Source organism: Squalius cephalus (genome assembly GCF_949319135.1).
Source record: "Squalius cephalus genome assembly, chromosome: 21".
NCBI lineage: Eukaryota > Metazoa > Chordata > Actinopteri > Cypriniformes > Leuciscidae > Squalius > Squalius cephalus.
The window spans coordinates 26345267-26362251 of NC_137142.1; the positions used below are offsets into that span (position 1 = coordinate 26345267).

Sequence of the window (16985 nt, forward strand, 5' to 3'; positions counted from 1 at the left end):
ACCCTCGCCTCACACATAGCCCTTTTTCTCTAAGAAGTCACAGCTCGAAAGGGGGGGGGCAAAACTTGCACTGTGACACAGGTGCTCTAGAGGGGGGGAGAGAGAGAGAGAGAGATGATGAGACCGAGAGAGACAGCAGCAAAATGGAAAAGTAAAAGTACAACAGGACACAGACAGAGAGAGGGGGGAAAGACAGTAAAAGCTATTATGGAAACAGAGAGTGGCAGAGACAAAGTGGAAAAAGGAGAGGAAAAGAGGAGGGTGATTGGGGTCATCCTGGTCGCCGGCCAAGACAAACAGAATGAAGCCAGTTTCCCAGCCCAGGGCTACACCGAACTCTCCCATGCACTTCACACACACAATCGCTAATAAACACTAACCTCTCCATCCTCAAGCCCAGCCCAGGCTGCACACACTGGAGGGAATTTCAAATCTGACTCAACGTGGCTACAGCACATGACTACACAAACACAACACTCACAATCAATTAAAAGGGTTCCCACAGTTTTTGACTGGTTCATTTTTGACCATTGACCTTTAAAGTGGAAAAAAAGAAACTGTTGGGATGAAATTCCAAATAAATGCTAGATAATGGCCTTTTGAATTACTCAGTGTTGTTTATGCTACCTACTGTAAAACAAACAAAAAAACGATTAAAAACCCTTACATTAATTATATTAAAGATAAAATATTAAATGAAAAATGTAAGCTTAAAAATCATAAAGGCCATGACATGAATTTTTTTTTATTATTTTACTATATTCCTTGAGTTTCACTTCGTTCTAATGTTAATAAAGTTTTTTTGCACACAAAAAAACAAACACATATATATTTCCACCTTCATTTTTCTGACTCTGTCTAAAATGATCCATATAAACCCATCATTTACAGAAAAAGCATTATGAAATCATTTACTTACATGTTTGTGATGCAGCTGGCTGGTTCATCTTTCAACAAAAAGTGTCTTTGCAAACACTACATTATACTGTACCTTGTTTATAAAACAAAATGCTCTGATATAATCCGCTTGTTTAGCGTGGAGTATGTCAGAAACTGAACGTGCATCTGTATACTGTATCCAGTGTAGACAGCGTCAGTGAATATAATAGGTTCTATTTGCTTTTGAAGTGACACAATGTGTCACTCACAGTGTGTAAATGTCAGACGTTAAGTGATGCAATGATGTATAATAATTCATCAAATAAATTTGCCGGTGTGACATCACAGATCCCACAATATGAAAACTAGACATTCTTTGAAACATAAATAAAAGCTTTGATTTATAATTAAAAGGATGTTTTAAGCTATAAAACTTGCAGGATGTTTCAATGGTACAAAGTCCTCTTACATGTTTAAAGATGAAGGAATTTTTTTTCATGTCATTGACCCCTTTAAATGAAAATTAGAAATGTTGAAATTAAAATAAAATGTTGCCTTGACAACTACCTGAAATAAAATAAGTTGATGTACTAAAATCACATATAAATTAAAGGTAAATATTATAAAATAAAAACTAATAAAAATTACAGCACATTACAAGATTACTAAAACTAAAATTAAAATGAAAACTGAAAATATATTTAAAAAAAGCTAATTCGAAATATTAATAATATAATAACAGTATATAAATAATACTAAATGAACACTTAAGTTTAAAACACTCATATTAATTAATAGTAATTTGAAATATTATTTGTAGTATTTTTAAAATAGATATTTAAAATGAGATTAACACTTACATGGAGCCTCATGGGTACTTCAGACATTTCTATCTCAGTTACATATCTCAGAAACCTCCAGGTCATTATACACTTTTAGTTCACAAAATAAATTATCCATGGCTGACTGTAAACAGGGTATAGTGGCAAATGGCTTTTGCATGATGCTGAATCCACACCAGCTGAAGTCATATCAACCAGTGCAACATTAATACAAAATGATTGAGCATTTTAAACATGTTTTATCTTACAAATGTCCTCAATAATATCCTCAACAAAACAGATCAATGTTTTGCTGTTGGTTTGTTTGGGGGCAAGTTTTATAAATATATATATATATATATATATATATATATATATATATATATATATATATAAAGTTATTTTAACTCGTTGAGGATTTTGTTAAAATTATTTAACAAAAATAACTGAATGAGTTAGATCACTTTAGAAGTCGAGAGCTTCTACAAAGCCGCTACTCTCCAGAAAAGTTTCAGTTCAATGATCCAGTAAGCAAATTCATTCAAACAATCAGTCCAAAACAGCGCTAATGTAAAGAAAACCAACCAGCCTGATCACATCAGAGATGGCAGAGAGAATAGAGACTCATGTTGCGTTTTCAGTGAATTATTCATTCCACTGTGTGTTTATCTTTTAAAACACGAGCTGTCATATTCTGTGATTGCTTCTGAAGAGCGCGATCCCTCACGCATCACACTGTGTGAAATACAGACGGAACGTCACAACATCTCAGCGCTGTATGGCCAGATGATAGGCAAGATGCGTTTCTCGGCTTATTAAGCAAACCAGCGACTCGCTAGTGAAGTTTTGATGGATGAAGATTGCAATACGGTAAAGATGATGTGACGTACAGGAGTCAGAGTAAGCATGTGTGAGTCTGTTATAATTGATGTGCAAACAGACCAAGTATGTGCGCTCTCAACGCACTGATCGTACATGATCGTATGTTGCTGTGTTTAGTCATTCTGAATGGATCTGTGCACTGTAAGAGGTATATGCAGTCAGGTCAAGGCAGTTGGTTAAGACAGGATCTCCATGTGGTCCTGTTGCAACTTGACTTGTCTAAAATTTAAACAAACTCTTGCATTGTTGCATTGTACACATACTAGTATAGACTGTGAATTCTGAAAAGTTATTTATTGTTTGTTGGTTTTTTTCATGGGTGCATATATTATCAATTATATGGACTATTAATAACATTGGGTTATTTGGTGTTCTTTTGGAGTCTCCAAGTGTCCTTTTTTGGAAAGACACCTAAATTTACCTTGAAAAAACTTGCAGAAAATACAGTTTTGTGAGAACAGTCTTTCAATCTGATGGCTTACTTAGCTGGATATAGCAAATGACAACAAAATGAACATGTTAAACAAGATAAATTGTGTATGCTTAATTTCACGATGAGTGTGCGATTAAATCGCACAAAAGGGTGCAATTAATTGCGATAAAATTTCTTACTTTATTCACAGCCCTAATAATAACCTATTCACTAAACTGGTGACTAAAGTAACTGAGTCCGCCCATACATGAACACATCCTTATAAGCTCAAGCATGTCAGACCAATGGTCGCTCATCCAATCAGGGGGCGGGAATTCAGGTCCACTGTAGCATTTACATCCAGAGTTAAAGGCATTTAACAATGACATTGGTTAAATTGTTGTACTAGTAGGCTCTCCTACTTGACTGCTGTATCAGGTGTTGGATCCCATGAACTTTGCATTTATTTGTGCAGTTATAATCAAGAGGGATTTTGCGTAGTCAAGCTACAGTGTTCACCTGTTTGTCTAATATATAGCTTGCTATCATGAAGTAATAAATTAGTAATCAAAATATTTGAAGTAGGGTTTGTAACAGTATACCGGTATGACGATATATCACATACGTATGGACATCATATTGTTATCATTATCATATTGTGCACATTTGCTTTTCTACAGTATTGGGAGAACAAAAAAAAAAATCAGACAATCTCACCTGCGCATATGCAACTTCTTTCCACTTGAATGCTTAGACTTTATAGTTGTAAAGCATTTAGATGACATTGTATGATGAAAAATGATCACTTTAGTCTGACTGAAATAAAACTTTTAAAGTGCATGTAAACGAACTACACTCCCATTGCTAATCACTGCTCATTTGCATAAAGTTACATTTTGCTGATTAATCATATCGCCAAAAGTCACAATCACTTGTGTCGCCAAATCACCAACTTTCATTGAAAACGAGTGACTTTTGGTCGCTGCACATTTCTGTCAGCATGAACGCCCCTTTACTATGGATGCACACTTATGGATACACATATAGGGAAGGTACAAGCATAGAGGCACTTGGATGCCTCAACAAGCGACAATGATACAGAAAGGAAAAGCAAGACAACCTGGATGAAGTACCCTAGTCACTACGTCCCATAGGGACACCTAGAGCAGCTTCCCACATGGATGTCAAATAACTTTGACTTATAATAACTTTGAGTGCGTTTAATTGTACACAACAGCCCTTGCAAACCATACTAACCAAAAAAGGCTACAAGATAACTTGTTTTCCAGACATAATGATCAAATAAAATCATCAAAACCATAATCTAATCAAAACAGAGCATTATGCATCAGAATGAGTGCAAGCATTTGTAGAAAACCCGTCAAACGTAGCAGCCCGACACGTCAGAGCAGTGCAGTGAGAAATGATGGATACCAGTCTGAATGCAGTTGCTCCTCCGGCAGACACACTCAAACACGCATGCACGTTCTCTGAAGCGCCACACTAGCACTAAACACAGCTCACGAACACACGCGCAAAGAGGCACACCCACACGCCGGCTCCCACAGACACAGACTAAAGCCACGCCGTGGCCCGCCCATGACGGAGGGAGCCGTCCACGGAGGCACACGCAAGGTCTTTCTCGACCCGGCTAGTTGACCAAGACGCAGGCAGAGACAAGCTCCTTACCTCTCTTCTGGACCCAGCCTTCCTTAACGATGGTGACATCGCTCATGTTGCCTCAGTCACACTGTACTCGCCGCTCCAACACACCAGCTCCTGAAGGAGTGAGGAGGGGGGGGAAGGAGGAGAGGAGAGGACAGGAGAGGAGAGGAGAAGGGAGGGGGGTCAGCTCTCCCAGCCTCAGCGTCTCTCTCCCTCCCTCACTGCTGCGCTCTGTCTCTCTCTTTACGTCGTTCTCGTTGGCTGCCTCTCTCTCTCTCGCTTCGCTCTCAAAGGCGTTGTGTAGCGGTTTTCCCCTCCTTCAGTTGCTTTTCTCTCTTGTGCTCTCCGTGATGCCGTCTCCCTCTGTCTCTCTAGATCTTCCCACTCCTCGATAGTGACTCAGCCTGGAAGAAACATAAAAAAAGAAGCATGTGGATTTTTCACTCTTCTCTTCCTCCTAACTCCCCTCTTCATTCTTACACAATCTGACAGACAGTCATTGTAAAAGCAGACGTACAAGCCCCCGGTCGCCTCTCTGATTTCCCTGTCTGTCTGTCTGTTTTTCTCTCTCATTCTCACTCTCGACATGCACAACTGTTTAACACTTACCAGCAACACAGTCACTTGTAACAAAGTCTGATGAGGATGACCGTGAGAATAAATAAGCAAACAGGAAGTCCCGTGGTAAATGCAGTGGCATCCAAGGAGTGAATTAAGCACACTATGAAAGTGTGCGGTTTCATTTATCAAATACAGGGCTCAACAATGAGGACTTCTTTAACTGGCTCGGTCGGGCCAGTGGTGCATATTTTTACTTGCCCTGCCAAAATTTTCACTGGCCCCACCACAAAAAAAAAAAAAGGTATTATTTTCATTGTTTTTGTTTTCGCCTAACATCTCTTTTATGAAATAAAGAAAACAATGCAAGGTTGAAACAATATGGGATAAGCAAACAATGACAAAACTTTCTCCACCATTGACGGAATTTTCTGGCTTTTCGTGATTTCATCGTTATATGGTAGAGGGTACTATTATGCAACTCTGAAAGAGTACAGAAAAAGAAGCAAATTGATTTTCTCAATTTTTTGTTCAAAATGTTGCTTTTGTTATGAAACGTACTAACCCACATTCAGGTGTTGATTAAAAAAAGAATGTATGATGCTAGAATAAATAAAATTGTTTAAAAGAATATATACAAATAATATAAAACAATTTTGATGTATTGCATGTTCAGATATACAGAAATTTTGTGAAAATGTCAACAAAAAAAATGCCTTTAAAAAAAAAAAACACTGGCAGGGAAAGAGTTAAGAATTTGCTAATGAGTTACAACTGAAATTTTTTATCAGATCTGATATTAGATTGAAAAAACAGTGATAGCTTAATGATTTTTAGAATGAGGAAAAAGACTTCAAAATACGAGACTGATAAATGTGGCAGAATGCCAACACTTACTATCATCCAAGATAAGGACACATCCATAAATCCATTTTCTGTTTAAAACAGAAGGAACAAATAACTACAATTATAATGTGAATATCACAAATTAGTCCTAAAATGTCCTAACCTGGTCTCAAACACATCAAATAGCTTCATGCACATGTGCGTTTTACAAAAATGCAACCAAGCAAAATATGTCCCTCTGACAGAGAAGTAAGCAAATAAAATAAATCTACTGCACGAAATATGAGATTTCTGAGGAGATATTTGTCTATATTTCCTTACCTTTAAAATGCTAACGTATTAGTTAATCAAAATGTTTTGTTTTTGCAGAAGCAATCATACGTGTCAAATCCAAGCATTCAAATGTGTGCGAGAGAAAAGGGAAGTCAGCCTTTTAAGAGAACAAACAGTAACAAAGAGTAAACCTCCAACAGCTAAACAGATGAGCTCAGAGTGAGTCAAAGAGGAAAAGAAGAAAACCATGAACCTTTAACTGAACTCAGAAACTGGGGAAACACATGACAATCATCCTCTAACTAAGAAAACAGAAAGTAAGAAATCACTGAACACGTTTGTCACCACTGAGTGTGAAGCGTGATAAAAAGAAATCTGAATGCACAATTGTGATGCAGTGTTGTGTCCTCTAGGCCTATAACAGAAAGACAAATGACAGAAAGGCTCTTATTTTCCCTTTGGATATAATTAACAAATCATGTTTTGTCCCAGACTTTTGGATATAATGACAGAGGGCATCACAGCTACTGGATACACTGCAGCCCCTAAAGATATGGAGACCACGGCAGTGTCCTTAATGTCACAGGGCCAACAAAAGACTTATAATATAAATACTTTACAGCAAAAGTAATGTGGGCCAAGCAAGGAATATTTAGCATTTTTATATAGAATATTTAGGAATATTTGGCCTATTGAGGCCAGAGTATTCACAGTACCAACTGATAATTCTGGTTGTGTGCATTTAGCTGCAACCTTAATCTGCTGTTAGCATTGTAAGGAGAGTACGATTCAAGGTCCAAAGAGATATCAGTGAAACCCTGTACGTGAGTCACACAACCCTGGAAGACACCACTTGCCACAACTTCGTAAGTAAAAATCCCATTCATTTTCTCTTTAGAAAAATAGATTTTTTTAACGTTAATATTTAAACCTTGCCATCAAACCTACCTTGAGCTCTGAGAAGATTAAGCAATGATATACTACTGTAGAAGTCCTCTGAGTCAGTGTCATTACAACTACAACTTTAACAACAGTCACAATATTTAGTTCATGGCGTTCTGAGGTTTGAGTCCTTTTCCACTGCAACTATTTTGCAGTCATCTCTGTCTGATTAGTTTTCCTACAAGACACTCAAGAGTGAGTACCACACCATAAAGAACCAGTCACTGACTTCAGAAAAGACTGTGCTTTAATCTCAGCTCAATACCTTACCAATAAACCTGTGGGTTATGCATAACAACGGAAACACTGCTAATAGCAGGCAATCTGAAGTGAGACAGCGAATGTCTTAGAATATACTTTTGAAGGCGGTGAGTATGTCCACAAGCAAGCACATCCTTGATGACTATAGTGGTGGTGCTGTAAATCAAAGTAATTAAGAGACTAAATGAGATGTTGTTAAAGTACAAAAAACAATTGACAATTGCTTCTTCATTTAAAAATCACCACTAAAAATGATTAAACTAACTAGTCGAGCATCCTCACTCATACCTACAGTATCAGCAATCCCTTCCAACCCCTTCCCATGAAGCACTGATGTAAATGAGACTTCAAGAAGCAGTTCTGCTGTTATTATGGAGTAGACAGTATCTGTTTGATTGGGCCACAGGAAATGTATGTAATACAGCCTCCATTGGAGTGATAAATATTTCTGGTAAAGCATATCAAATATATAAGATTTTAAATATAAAAGGTCTGATGCAGTGATGGCTATTTAAAGGGTTAGTATGTCTTCATTTACTCACCCTCATGTCATTCCAAAACCCATAAGACTTTCATTCATCTTCAGAACACAAGTTAAGATATTTGTAATAAAATATGAACAATTTCTTTCCCTCCATTGACAGCTACGCAACCACTTTTGATGCTTAAAAAAAGTTCTTAAAGATCGTAAAACTAATAAATATGAATTGAGCGGTTTAGTCCAAATTTTCTGAAGAGACACAACCGCTTAATACGCTGAACAATTTAATTTAGGCTTTTATTCACATATAAACATTCATCAACGCAGTGTGCACACATCAGTTATGATAAATGGAAGCTCAAGCATGTTCGCTTGACATACGAGAGCCAATGAGGTTCATTCTCGTGTTACACAGCACGTTTGAGCTTCCGCTTTCTTGCGCGTCATGCAAGTTCGGTTGAGCTTCCGTTCACGTTCGCTGATTAATGTTTATATGAGAATAAAAGGCTGAATTCAATCTGTTCATTATATGCGATCGTGTCACTTTGAAGCGTCAAAGTGGTAGTTGTGTAGCTGTCAATGGAGAGTAAAGAACTGGCTCAGGTTTTATTAAAAATACCTACATGTGTGTTCCAAAAATGAACTAACGTCTTACAGGTTTGGAACAACATGAGGGCGAAACAGCATTTTCATTTTAGGGTGAACTAACACTTTAACCTGAAAAATAAAATACATCTGGGAAATACAGAACCATCCACAAACTTAATCGACAAGTCTGCACCAAGTTGCCTCAGAGGCTATAAAATGTCCAGATATAGAAAAAGGCACAAAACGTGAGGACCATTGTCATTTTCAGTGGGTCTGTTGGGATATTCTACTTTACAAACCAATCCTCAACATCGTGTATTCTGACAGCAGCACAAACTCTCTTTTCCTTTGGCTCCCTTTGAGTGGCAGGACACACAATTCCACTGCGTCACTGTCGCAGCCAAGCATCTGTTAGCCTATCGCCGCAGCAATATCTGGGGATGTCCCGAAGCTGCCACACCAAATACAATTTTTCCATACAAATGAGGGGAGCACCCTTGAGATAATCATTTCACGAGTTCACACGTACATGAAATCAGATGTAGTAATTTATGCATATTTGGCGTGCTGTCCAGGAGAGGGCTCCGAGCTCGGAAATTGGCCCGAACCCAGAGTACTCCCCCCTTTTGACTGGGAGAGAAAACCAGCCAAGAGTGAGGTGATGGGGTGTTGGAGGGATGCTGCGAAACTGTCATGGGACAGAGGTGAGGGAAGGCTATATTTATACCGGCTTCCTCTTGTGCTGATTGGTTGATTACCTGAACGTGCTCCTCCCGAACTTTGTTACATAAAACTTCATTTAATTTCTGAGCAGGCCTGGGAAGGAGGGGCTCTCCTGGTGAGCCCAGACAAACACAGACATGCAGCATCAATCATTCTCAGCGTGCCACGGAGCAACATCTAAACATCCGCCACAAGCCTTCAATGCAGAATATACATTTATTTACATCAAACTATTCCCAAGTGCATTGTCACAATAACCATTAGTTTAATGAACACCAAATGGAAAATGAAATGAAAATATCCCACATTTTCATGGTAGAATCGTCCTAAATTGTTAGAAAAAGAACAATGTGACCGCTTATGGTAACAGATGGACTCCTGTGGTGAAATTTTATATATATACACATTACACACACATACATATTTTTAGCGCAATTTTCCACCGGACAAAATTGCGATTGTTAACTCATGATTTCTGTTCTGTCTGTGCGCACCAATCTTGCACTTCTATCTACTCCTCAACCAGACCACCTAGAGACTTCGGGTTTTCGGCATTATGTTAAGGAAGGTCTAATCTCGGGAACGCACAAAAAAAATCCAGGAAAAGATTTACTATCTCTTAGTGTTGTGATCCCATGACGTCAGAAAATTGCGCTAAAACACTCACTGAGTTTTTATTACTTGTTTAATTTAATACATTCATTCATTCAGCAAGGACACATTAAATTGATCAAAAGTGACAGTAAAGACATTGCAAATATTACAAATACTTTTATTTCAAATAAATGCTGCTCCTGGGCAATTCCACGCAAAAATGTCACATCCATAACGCCAACTAAATACCATGGCATTGTGTTGGTGTTATGGATGTGACAGTTTTGCGCGGAATTGCCCTCCTTTGAACTTTTACTTTAACCAAAGAATCGTGAAAAAAAAAATATTAAGCAGCACAACTGTTTGCAACATTGATAATAATAAGAAATGTTTCTTGAGCATCTAATCAGCATATTAGAATGATTTATGAAGGATCATGTGACACTGAAGACTGGAGTAATGATGCTGAAAATTATTTTATTTTTTTGTCATCAAAAGAAGAAATTATAATGAAACAGAAAAGCTATTTGAAATTGTAATAATATTTCACAATATTACTGTTCTTTTGATCAAATAAATTCAGCCTTGGTGAGCAGAACTTTTCAAAAACATTTAAAAAATCTCACAGATGACAAACTGCATTTCATGATGTTATGAAAATGTGCAAGAAAAACGCCAGGCACTGCATCTTTAAATTATTCTGGTGAAAAGATAGATATCTACTTGGAACACAAACTGACACCCTCCAAAGTTTCTAACGTCCCCTGAAAGAGTTTGCAACTGATGGATATTTTCTCTTCAAGTAATCAGAGAAGAACCGCTGAAGGTGAAATCCAGCCCTTTCCGAGCAACACTTTCAATTTCAGTAATCGGTGCTAATGTTACCCTGAAGCAAAGGAAAACCGTGAGCTCCCGTCACAAGTCCCCAACAAAAGTGTCGTTCAAAATAAGTTGTTTACACGCCCTTCTAATATTATTTTTCATGAATCTTCTTTTGGCTGCAAGTAAAGAGCAAATTCGTAATGTGGCTTTGGTTTGCACCACTTTAACGTGCAAAGATTGTGATGCACCACAAGAATTATTAAGCACGACAAATATCCTAATCTGAACATGCATTTAAAACTAGCAGCATGCCGCCACCCCATTCACAGGAACATTATCACACTGATGTGGACAGTACTGTATATCACTGCTGTTAAGGATTCACAAGACAAACCACCTTTGTTTTAAGTAACTGAGAGCTTCAGCATCTCCATGAGGTTTTCTTTGTATGTAAAATGAAAGCGTTGTATGTTGCCACGAGAGAGACATGAATAATGAAAGATTTCTCTGCAGTCACACACCAATGCTGCAGCCGCAAACACTGTAACAGAAACTGAGAAGACGCTGTGGTCTATCTAAAACCTAAGAAGAGGAAACGAGAAATTTGTGAATGAATACTGGCGGATGTGGATGTCTGAGGACTCTGAGGACCTTTGCTAATCTGCTGCAGCCATTATTCAGGAGTGCTTTTACTCGTTCTCTATATAGAGCTGGAGAGCACTTAATGTGAGGTCAATTTAATAATGTCTTTTGCTCTTGTTTTATATAATCTACTTAAAGACTTTCTTAAAAATAATTCTTCCTTTAATAAGGCTCACAGGACATTCAGAGATTCAGTCAACGCACGTATAAATGGAAATGTTATGCCGCACAACAAGCAATGCTTTTGGGTTCTTCAGACAAGCAAACTTTCTAAATACCTGTTCGGAATTAAATTATAAAGCAAATTATAAAGTGATACTTGTGGTCAAAGTAAAGAAATATGATCAGTTTTCACTTTATTCAGCATTTGAATCTGTCGGATATGTAACAGGTTGTTGAATACACACCCTTAAATGTGTAACACAACTCTTTTAAAACCTGAAAACTGTTTCATATAAAAGTGAAAGATAAAAACAGCCAGCAGATGTGCAATATGCGACACCACACACAGCACTCTTGTTCATTTTAAACTCAATCTGAGTGAAGCGCTAATCTAAAACAGCTCTTCTCAGGGCATCTGAAGAATCCGGAAGTGTTGCCGCCAAGCTTTGTTTGTAAACCAGTAATTTCACCTCAACTTGCACCAACAGAGATTTCATCTGTTCCTGAACGTTTCAGATCTAAATGACATAGATGGTGCATTCATGTACACCTAAATAGGATAAATAAGGCCAAATGACACAATAGATGTGACAAAAGACTGAAACCACAAATCTAACCGAGACAGACAGGTCGGGCAGAAAACCAACAATAAAAGACAGGTTATCTTAATGAGTAAATTAGCAGTATGATGCAGTGCAAGACTTGCTTAAATGTGTTTGGAATAATCAGTAATGTTAAGCAGCAGCAGCACAATCCCACATTCAGATGGTCCTTCAGAGATATGCTCGAGTCTGAGGGAGGTGCCAATGTAATGTAAACAAGAGGGCGTGACATCTAGCCTACAAACATCAACATTAAAGCCAATGAGGGAAATTGGATTTCCACTTCGTGGAAGTTCGTGTAATACCCACGACCTCAGCTACAACCTTCTGGCCAATTGTCAGAGTCTTGATCTGTCAGTTGCGAATCTGTTACCTCAAACGCAACGAATAAGCTGGCTAAAAAGAATAACAGTGCTCGTCAATCGTGACTTATAGGCTACAGAGATTCTCTTATGCCGAGTCTTTTTCAGTTACTAAAATTAATTTGCCAATGGAATGTGGGAATGTCTCGGTAGATAAAAGTGGGAATTATGCGTAAAACACGCTAGGCCATAAGCAGAGCTCATTCCCCTGATTCACAGCCTCCACACCGCAGCATCAACTGTTTATATGAACTGAATGTTCCCAGGCTGTAATGAACCGACGCTGCGTCACAGGCAGCCACGCGCTCCGTCAAATGTGGCATTTAACATTCGTATTACAGTCATAGCGGGTTTTTTACCTGGCGCTGGAGTCTGTAGGGAGACCAGTGGGCTTCCCTCCCCTCCCTGAGTACGTGCGCGTCCTCCTTAAAGGCTCGAATGGAGCATGGATGGATGGGATAATCGGAGAAGCACGCCTACAGAGAGAGCACAGACTCAAGTGGTCACTACTAGAGTGTTGTCTCGAAAGGAGGGGTTGTGTGATGGACAGACTGCGGTAGTTCCTTACCCCGGGAACCGCGCTCAGACACACCACAACGACGACACAGGCAGGTTACCCTCTCTCACCCCGTGTCTCCTGCTACAGTCCGCGCCAGGTTCGGTTGGTCCGTCTCCCGCCCGCTCTCACTGCTCCATAGACGCTCCTGCGTGTGATGCGCGGCGCGAGGAAATCTCGCGAGAGCCGCTGTGTTTACAGGAGATGCGCCTCTTCTGTACCGCTCTGCGTGGAGGGGAATTCTTTTCCCACAGTCAGGGGAAACCAAGAAATAACAGGAATTTATCTGGGAAAAGTCGTGGGAGTTAATGCAAGCAATCAGATAATAAAATAAAGGGCATTTCTGAATATACATTTCTAGATATGCTCAAATATGTTAAATAGCCTATTTAATTAATGAGCTCTATACTGAACTTGTGCAGATATATTAGCGATGTTATTGTTAAGGACACTAAAACTAATAAAAATCGTTTCGTTTATTGAAATAAAGCTGAGTCAAATGAAAAATAAAATTATATATGTTGTCTTGGCAGCTAACTGAAATAAAATAAGTTTAATAAAAGTAAAATAGACCTAGATATAAATATAGATGTAAAGCTAAATATAAATATTAGATCAAACTAATTACAAAAGTTTTAGTAATAAAATTGCTAAAACCTAAACTGAAATTTAAAATAAATAATCCACGATGTTACATGACAAATAATATAATAGTAGGCTATAGGCTATATAAATATACTAAAATAACACTAATCTGAATATGAATCTTAATCAGAGGTCCATGTGCAAGGAAACGTAATGAATGATTTATTAGGAAATCAGTCTAAATTAAAATGATATCTAAGTTCTAATGCTAAGATTTTAATGGTGCATAAAAAATATCCTGTCGACTATGAATTGTATTGACAAACCAGGTAATACTTATGTTTTTGTATTTTATGCTATTTTTTGTGAACAGGGTGAACCATAAATCTGATACCAAGGAAAATTATAATAGTTATTTCAATAACTATTCAAAGAACTATAATCTGCCTTTTTATTATTGTGCTGAAACAAGTAGAGCTCAAATCTGATACATACAGTTGCATGTGTCTGGACTCTGGACCTATTGAAACAAATGTCCCTTTTCCAAAAAACACTTCCCACTACGGCCTTGTGGTCAGAGTTGGAACTGCAACACATAAACTCTGAAGATTGAAAGAAGTTGTTGCTATGAGGACAAGTTTCTAATCTAATTTATTTATTTATTCTCCTTATATGTTTGTAAAATATAGCTTAGAAAATAAAGTGACAATTCATAACACTAAATGACAATACAAGATTTTAAAGGTATTGTAATCACCAATATGGGGATATCAATAGTATCAATAGACAATATATTTAATATATTTTGTTTGTATTATTATTATTTAATACTGCCCTCAAGGATAAAGTGAGTGGAAAGCATGTAAATATCTGTCAAATAGCATATGCATGATACTCTTATTTAAAAAAAATATATATATATTCACTTTGGTACTATTTTCACAAGTAAGGTGTATATTCTGTAGTTGATCTTTACGGTTGAAGGGTGAATTACCGTAATGTGGCAGTCTCTAACCATGGTAATCTGTTTAATATGGCATACATACTGTAATGTAAAATGCTGTGTTTGATGCCATCTGTCCCTCTTCTGATGCATCTCTGATCAATCTGATGTTATAAAGTCATTGACTGTTTCCTCTCCTTTGTACTCTATCCTGCTCTACACTGTAAAAAGTGAACAGTTGGATCAACTTAAAAAAATTACTTCAATTGGTAACACCTAAAGAAATTACGTTTCCTCAACTTAAAATATTTATTATTTTTAAGTTGATCCAACTGTTCACTTTTTACAGTTCACAAATTGCAACTTTCTCTCTCTCTCTCTCTCTCTCTCTCACACACACACACACACACACGAAAGGCAGTTACTGTGAATGATACATTATGTAGGTGAAACACTTATTTTGTGTTGTGAAAAGGATACATTGTGATTTTATGTATTGTACTAACACAATTGAAAATATGGTCAACTGTTTGAAAAAAAGTGCACTTTTGATGATCTGTTGTGATATTAGCACTAAGAGTTTTGAAAATGTACACCTTACTTGTGAAAATAGTGAATAATGCCAAAGCGAATTAAAAAAAACTGTAAAACAAAAATCTTAAATTTAGGTTTTCCGTCTCATTTCCTTTTCTCTTCATTAAATACATAAGGACCCAGGGTAATTCTCACATCAGAACTCTGCACTTTTCAAAGCATAACATGTTAACCACAGCTGCTGTGGTCCTCAGTGTTTGGCCAGGTATCACCTGGGCATCGCTGAAATGGACTTTTTCTTGATCCCACTGGACAAAGTGCTAAAGCTGTTTTGTGAGTCGTCGGCCCTAGGCTGTGGCCTCAGTTCAGCCCCCTGCCCACGGTGACTGTTCCAGATGGCGGACCGAGGTACAGCAGAGGTAAGGCCACAGTCCTGTGCTATGACACAGGTGGGGAAAGGCCTGTTTAAACCCACAGGAAAGCATGCCTGGCAGTCACCCCCTCCCCGTCCCTCCATCAGCTGTCCATGCTTACAGAGGGAGACCATAGTTTCCACACAACACTTGGGACACTGCATACACATGGGTTTGCTTGAAAAAGTCTGTTACACCAAGAAACTAGGTGAGAAACTTGTGAAGTTACAGAGAAAAGCTGATATTTAATGATAATAAACATTTCGTGTCACGGTGTCAGCATGCCTGAAAATGCTCATAAACATTCCTTTACTCTTTTGTCATATTTAATTCTTGAAGTATTATTATTTCACATTCTGATAGATAGATAGATAGATAGATAGATAGATAGATAGATAGATAGATAGATAGATAGATAGATAGATAGATAGATAGATAGATAGATAGATAGATAGATAGATAGATAGATAGATAGATAGATAGAGAACCGTTTGTAGGTCAACACTTTAATGTATAGGTGTATCCAGCTTGTCTTGTCATCCTTCAATCTGGGACCACATTAGCCACTTGAATGCTGTTAGGCGAACCAGAATGGACATTTTTGGCCGTATGTTTCCCCATCTGAAACAGATAAAGCTGTCCTGCACACCTTTGACTGTGGCTACAGCTGCTCTGCCTGATCTCATGTGTCCTCTCTGCCTACAGCTGCCTCTCACTCCATCCAGGCCCACATACGAGGGGCTCCAGCGACCACTGACGTGGACACACATGAAAGTGGTTATGGACAAATCTCCTGAGCTTCTCTGTCGTCCTAAAACCTTCTCAGGGTTCAGCTGGCAAAGTGCCCTCTCGTCCATTGGGAATGGTCAGTGTAAGGTGGGGACTGAGTGGGCCTGGGAAGGGGGAGTGATTAGGTGAGGTAAAAGTGCTGTCGGTGGTCTTATACCTCAGGACGGGGGAGGGGATGTATGTCTATGCATGTGAGAAAAGAGGATTGCATATGAAATCCCCATATTACCTTCCCATGATCAGGTGGAGCCATATGGGACATTTGTGTTTATATGTATGTGGTAAGACATTTATTATGTTCTCAGATGTTAATCTTGTGAAAGTTTAGCTCCAGTCTTAATTCAATGGTCAGTCTTAGCCCTTATCCCGGGACATCTTTGAGAGTCTGTGGGGAAGAAAAATTATTTCTTAGGAAAAATTTTAAAAGAAAGGCCCTTTGAATCTCAGGATCAATCAGGTCAAGTGACTTAACCTCTGGCATAAACTCAGCATCTTTATGTAAAAAAAACTAGGCAGTAGAGGACCACTAACCTTGAGGTCAATGCTCCTAATTCTCCTTTACATACAGAATTTTCAATAGCTACAATGCACAAAAATTTTAATTAAAGCATCTAGAAGAGAAACATTATGATAGAGTCCTATAGTGATGG

The 16985-nt window shown here is 38.1% G+C and overlaps 1 protein-coding gene across 2 annotated transcripts in view; it reads right to left on the reverse strand.

The window, feature by feature from the left end:
- Positions 1-13258, reverse strand: part of akt3a (v-akt murine thymoma viral oncogene homolog 3a) — a 90533-nt gene extending 77275 nt beyond the window's left edge. Inside the window, exons 1-3 of one of the 2 annotated variants that reach the window (XM_079855255.1) lie at positions 13084-13257; positions 12875-12991; positions 4684-5063 (exon numbers count right to left, since the gene is read on the reverse strand). In XM_079855255.1, coding sequence (XP_079711381.1) covers positions 4684-4729 — 46 coding nt within the window. In that variant the 5' untranslated portion in view covers positions 4730-5063; positions 12875-12991; positions 13084-13257. Of the gene's footprint in view, positions 1-4683; positions 5064-12874; positions 12992-13083 lie in introns of both variants that reach the window. The other variant, XM_079855256.1, reaches the window with a different exon arrangement.
- Positions 13259-16985: the final 3727 nt, after the last annotated feature.